Genomic DNA, 6151 nt, shown 5'->3' on the forward strand with positions numbered 1-6151 from the left:
TTTAGCCACTGTGCTCCACTTCCAGGATGAGTGCCCAGCCACGATCCTTGTGAGCTCAGGTTTACTGTCCCCCTTCCCCCAGATTGGTACTGTCTTGAATTGATGTCCTCCTGAATGAAGACGGAGCCCCCATCCTTTGTGCTGACCAAAAGGGGCAGGGGCTGAGCAATGGCTCACACGCCTGGTGGGGACGCTGAGCCAGGATCTCCTGCCTCGTGGCTGAGGGCTGCTCCATCGCCTCTACTATGGTGACCCTACCCCAGCAAGGGAGGTTCCTACCAACCCTGGCTTGGCTGTTCTCACTAGGCCCTTCCTACTGCTGCACCACAGAGGGAAGCTTCTTGTCATTCACCCGCTCAGTTGTGTCCGACTCTGTGACCCTGTGGACTACAACACGCCCTGTCCCCCACCATCTCCCAGAGTTTGCTCAAACTCACATTTATAGAGTCGGTGAAGCCATCCAACCATCTCATCCACTGTCATCCCCTTCTCCTCCTGCCCTCAATCTTTCCCAGTACCCAGGTCTTTTCCAATGAGTTGGTTCTTTGCATCAGGTGGCCAGTGTATGGGCCCAGATGCTAGGAGGCCCTCCGATACTGACCTAGGGATATGGTGCTTGAATGCAAGACCAGCCCCGTCCCTCACAGCCCGCCAGCCTTGGTGGCCTCTCCCTCAGAGTTCTGCCCTGCTGTCTGGCTGGAAAGCTCTCAGCCTTCTTTGCCTGGTTTATCTCCACAGATCTTCAGCTCCAATGTCACTTTCACTGACAATCCTCTCCCTGCTCCCCACCCATCAGGACCACACCCACATCCTGTTTCACCCACTTTCACAGTCCAAGCTTCTCCTCTGAGCTCGTCTGCATGCTTAGCTGTTCATTGTTCCTCCCTCCGTTAGACTCGGAGCCCCACTGGGGTGGGAGGCATCCACCTAGTTCAGTTCCATGCTGGGCACAGAGAAAGTCAGGTCCAGACAGAAGCAGCGGGGTCTCAGGTTAAGACCCAGACAGCCTGAACCCAGACACACATGAGCTGTCACCTTGCAAACAGGGTGGACCTGCCCTGCCTCACTTTCCCCATCCAGAGAGTGGGACGCACAGCAGCAGTTACCTCAGGACTGCTGCGAGGGTTCAACAGGTAATCATGGCAAAAAACTTAGAATGGAGCCTGGTCAGTAGTAAATACACATGTGTCAGCCAGCGCAGCGGCTGCTGTTGCAGTCATAGGTGTTCAGTATGTGTCAATTAAGGAAAGAAGGGAGGCAGCAAAGGCTATCTCCACGGCCCAGTTCCAGTGTCTTCTGTCACCCAGGGAAATGAAAAGTGAAAATGTTACTCAGTTGTGTCACACTCGTTGCGACCTCATGGACTACAGCCTGCCAGGCTCCTCTGTCCATGTTCTTCAGGCAAGAATCCTGGAGTGGGTTGCCATTCCCTGAGCCCACCCTTTGTGCAGCCATCGAGAGGAGAGTCTGTGCCTTTGAGGGTCAACAAGTCCATCTTTAAACATGCAAGTGCTCACTGTGGGGTGGGGGCAGGTCTGTCCCTGCACCCTCTCCTCCGCCGGGGTTCTGGGAGGGACATCCCCTGGACAAGGACTCACACGGAAGTCTCTCCCTTGCTCCGAGGCTGGAGACACATATACAGCAAGTGCAGGGTGCAGGGTGGAGGCCAGCTCCTTCCTCTCTGCAAGCCCCTTCCTTGCGGGCACCATCATCCACTCCAGTTGGACGCAGGAATCCGAGGGGTCCCTGCTTCCCAGGAACAGCCAGGCCCTCCCAGGAGCTCCCTGTGCAGCAGGAGGCAGAGTCCCCACGGCATTCCCACAGACCTGCAAACCAGCGGCCTCCTTCGGGGAAGGAGCACTGGACTTGGAGTCTCAGTGGTTGTCACGGGCACCAGCTCCACTCTCTGTGTGACCTTGGCCCCTGACATCCACCCTCTGGGCTCGGGCTCCCTGACCTGATTCCCTGTGGGCCTTAAAGGAGCTGGCTTAGCACAGCCCCTGCAGGCAGCTGTTAGCTCTCGTTAGCCCTGCAGCTCCCACTCCTCCTCCTCTGTCTCATGGCTAGTGCTCCGGTCCTGCTCTGGCACACTCTCCTCCCTCTCCACGAAGAGCCCTCCTTGAGCGCCTTCCTCCATTCCTTCGGAGTCAGCAGCCATCAGTGTGCCGGTGACTCTGAAACCCCAAGACTGGAGTGACTGTGCTCTCATGTTACCCTAAGCACATCACACTGACCACATTTGGTTGCCCCTGAGTCCAAGACCCTGGGCAGGCAGGTACATGGCATGTTTTGTACAACAGCACTCACCCGGAGACGAAGAAGAAGCTGAAATGCAGCCTGCACCTTGCTTACTGGGACCTCCGCATGGGGCTGCCCCCACCAGAAGGAAAGATTGTTTAGTCGCTAAGTCATGTCAGACTCTTGTGACCCCCTGGACTGTAGCCCGCCAGGCTCCTCTGTCCGTGGGATTCTCCAGGCAAGAATATTGGAGTGGGTTGCCATTCCCTTCTCCAGGGGATCTTCCCGACCCAGGGATTGAACCTGGGTCTCCAGCATTACAGGCAGATTCTTTACCATCTGAGCCACCAGGAAAGCCCGAACTGAAAGGGTATGCTTTCCTGATTCGCACAAATGGGCCAGTGGCAGCCTCACTCATGCCATCTTGCTGAGCACAGGGTAGGCACGCCACACCCATTTCTTGCACTAAATGAAGTAAACACTTCAGCATCCCTACCAAGCGTTTCCCCCACCCCCACCTCTGCTTTCTCTCGCAAGCCCGCCCTTGCCCTTGGACTTACCCACTGTGCTGATGACCGTGCAGCAGAAAAAGAGTGAGCTGAGGAAGGACCAGTCTGCAGACCTGCTAAACCACTGGGGCTTCACCTTCTGCAGCAGCTTCTCCAGGTCCCGCTTCCGGCCTTCCTCAACTCCACAGAGACAGGACAGAGTGAGAGAGAAGGTCCCACCCTCTAAAACAGGTCCCGCCCAAGTGAAGGGGTGTCTTCCCCTGGCACCACGCCCCATGCCTTGTGGCCCTCATCAATGCAAGACAGCTCTCGGAGCCCTTTGCTCGACGTCTCTGCAGTTTAGGTCCTGCTCTGGCAGCTGCAGAGATCAGGAGCCCATGTAAACCTGCGTGACGAGCACCCGAGAGAGATGCCCACCAGCCTGAGGTCAGTTATGGAAGCGCCCTGGGGGCTTTCTGAACATTCTGAGCCTTGCAAAGGGGCTTACTAACTTCTGCTCTGTCTCTTTCACCAGGGTCTTAAGGACTGAAAGGAAAAGCGTTTCATGAAATGAGAGGAGTTGCATGATTGCAAACCATCCCCACTCCCAGAGACCATTAAGCCTGATCGAGCATGGGGATAAGGCTGGCATCAGCTGCCTGAGAATGTCTAGGAAGCCTGGGTGGAGACCAGGTTGGGGGCCCTGGTTTCTCAAGGAGGTTCCCAAATGGTTCCCTTGGCCCAGCACTTAGGGGGTTTAGGGATCCCAGAAACTGCCTGCCAGCTGGCACTGTTATAAGAAGAAGATCACACAGCCAGGCACACAGCAGAAAACCCTTATTTTTGTGAAATATTACACAATTCCTTAATTTTATAAAAGAAAATCCATCCTTATTTGAATGGGCACTGAACTGGGAGTCCAGACACCTGCAGTCTAGACCCAGCTCTGCCCTTGACTAGTTCCCGTAGCTGTGGACATGAGGCTTCTTTCTGAGCCTCAGTTTCCCCATGAAGGAGGAAGCATGACAAGGTGAAAAGTTCTGGCTTAGGAATCTAAATGCCTCAGATTGAATCCCTGGCTCCTTTTTCTCATGGGTAACCTTGGGCAAGTTGTTTCACTCCCAGTGCCTCAGTTTTCTGATCTGTCAAAGGGGGACAATTCATACCTCATAGGGTTGGTGGGAGGATTTAGTGAGATAGTGCATGAAAAACACTCGGCACAGGGGCTGCAGAAGCCAGCACTTACCAAGCCCTTTCTCCAGTGAAAATCAGGGGATGGGCCAGCTCTGTGCCCCGTACCATTCTGTGCATCAGAATCACCCAGGAAACTTTTTAAAAATGAGATTCCCAGCCCAGCCCTGGAGATCCTGCTTCAGTGGGTTTGGGGAAGAGCCTGGGAATGTGTATTTGAGACAAGCTCCTTTGATGACTCTGGTATGTGGCCAGGTTTGGAAAGCCCTGAACTTGTTGACAGTCTGGATCCAGTGATGGCGCAGTGTCTGATGGCATCTCGTGGGTCATCTGCGTGGCCCAGAGGCAGAGAGAAGGACCCTCCACCGAGGAAGGACTCTGCCACCTGTGAGCAGCCTCTGGTCCATCCCCACTGAAGGGACCTCCCGCAGGTGAGAGGCGTCATTAACAGCCTGGCTGAGGACCTGTCGTACCGTGGGACCCTGTTATTCCTCTGAACTTTAGAGTCTGTGTTTCCTTTGTCTTTTCTTCACTCTCTATTATTTTATCTTGTTCTGTTGAATACATCTCTGCAAGTTTTAGGGGACAGAACAGAATAGAAATAATGGACAAATACCAATGAAAAGCAATAAGGATAAACATAAGTGCCCTGTGCCCTTCAAGAGGCTTCACGTCTATTATCTCATCTGCTTCCCACAGGGTCCCTGGGGTTGGCAGACCTGAGACTGTGGGCCTTCTTCTCCCTGGCAGACTGAGACCTAGAGAGAGTAATTACTCTGCCACAGATCACACAGCAAGCTGGGAGAGCACCTGGCCTGGAACCAGGACCCAGGTTCTTCTCAGGACCCTTCTTATCTCCCCTGAGTCGGACCACACACACACACACACAAAGGCCTTTGGAAACAAGAAGTAGAAGACCTCAGAGGCAGGCTGGGGCCTATCCAATTTGGATGCTTCCTTGAATTCTAGTCCCTGTAAACTGAATCAAGGTGGGGCAGGCAGTTCTTAGGACCAGCCTAGGAGTCCCCGACTCCAGATCTGGCCAGCCATCCATGCCACCCCACCCCATCAAATCTCCAGCAATCGGTCCTCCATGGACCATGCCGCTCTGGGTGGGGCTGGAGCTGAGGCAAAGGGGTGGGAACACCTACTGGATGTCCAGTGCTTTTCCTACATTCTTTATAACAACCCTGAGAGGCCGTCCGCTCTTCTCTCCCATTTTACAGAAGGGAAAACCGAGACTCAGAGAGAAGTCACTTGCCTAAGTTTGCCCAGGGATGGGGAGGAGGCAGGCAAAGGGCTCCCAGATCAAGCCTCTTCCAAACCTGCTGTTCTCTGGGGGCTGCTTCCATCAACAGAGAAAAGATCTGCCCACCAGGTGAGCCACCTACCTGTGCTGTTACATTTCAGGATGCCACAGAGCTTCTCCAAGAACTCCTCAAACTCCGGGTCCTCTGCCCTCAGGTCCTGGCTGCCCTCGATGGCTGAGAAGACCGCAGCTCCCACCAGTGCGTAGGTCACCAGGGAGCAGAGGAAACAGAGACGAGGGAAGAGCTTCTCCAGGGCCTCCCAGAAGCAGCTCTTCGCCTGGGGAAGCCCCGCAGCCTCCATCCTCCCCGCAGTGGGCAGGACAGGAAATGCTGGAGAGGCCGGAGTCCAGAGGATGGGAGGAGGTGCGGGGGGGCGGGGGGAGGTGGAGGAAAGCGCCCTGAGAATGGCCCGGCTCCAGCGTTAAGTGGTTGGTGCCAGGGTTCCCCGCCTCCCCCACCCACAGGACTCGGGAAGCAGCCGGCAAGCACAGCATTCAGTTCCTGCGAGTTTCTCGAGTTTTTCGGATAGCGCACCCCTCTCCCCGGCCCACCCCTATTCAGTGCCCCAAATTGCTATTGATCCACCGGGCCAGTGCACGCCCAGCAGCCTGGCCAGCCCCTGAGCTGCCCTTCAGGGGCTTTGGAAAGACTATCTGCTGGTTGCTTTGTGCTTTGGCCTTTCCCATTCCGAAGCTGCACTTTTGACTTCTAGGTACCGAATGCGCCTTTTGCTTTTTAGCCAGTGGTGGTCCTTCCTGGGTATGTGTGGTACCCAGACTCTTGGACAGGAAGCTGCTGCTGCTGCTAAGTCACTTCAGTTGTGTCCGACTCTGTGCGACCCCATAGACGGCAGCCCACCAGGCTCCCCCGTCCCTGGGGTTCTCCAGGCAAGAACACTGGAGTGGGTTGCCATTTCCTTCTCCA

At 55.3% G+C, this 6151-nt stretch overlaps 1 protein-coding gene across 1 annotated transcript in view; it reads right to left on the reverse strand.

The window, feature by feature from the left end:
* The window catches only part of KCNK18 (potassium channel, subfamily K, member 18), a 12470-nt gene extending 6942 nt beyond the window's left edge, over positions 1-5528 (reverse strand). Inside the window, exons 1-2 of the mRNA XM_010859585.1 lie at positions 5309-5528; positions 2799-2927 (exon numbers count right to left, since the gene is read on the reverse strand). Coding sequence (XP_010857887.1) covers positions 2799-2927; positions 5309-5528 — 349 coding nt within the window. The remainder of the gene's footprint in view (positions 1-2798; positions 2928-5308) is intronic.
* Positions 5529-6151: the final 623 nt, after the last annotated feature.

Source organism: Bison bison, unplaced genomic scaffold, assembly GCF_000754665.1.
Source record: "Bison bison bison isolate TAMUID 2011002044 unplaced genomic scaffold, Bison_UMD1.0 scf7180017864456, whole genome shotgun sequence".
Taxonomy (NCBI): Eukaryota; Metazoa; Chordata; class Mammalia; order Artiodactyla; family Bovidae; genus Bison; species Bison bison.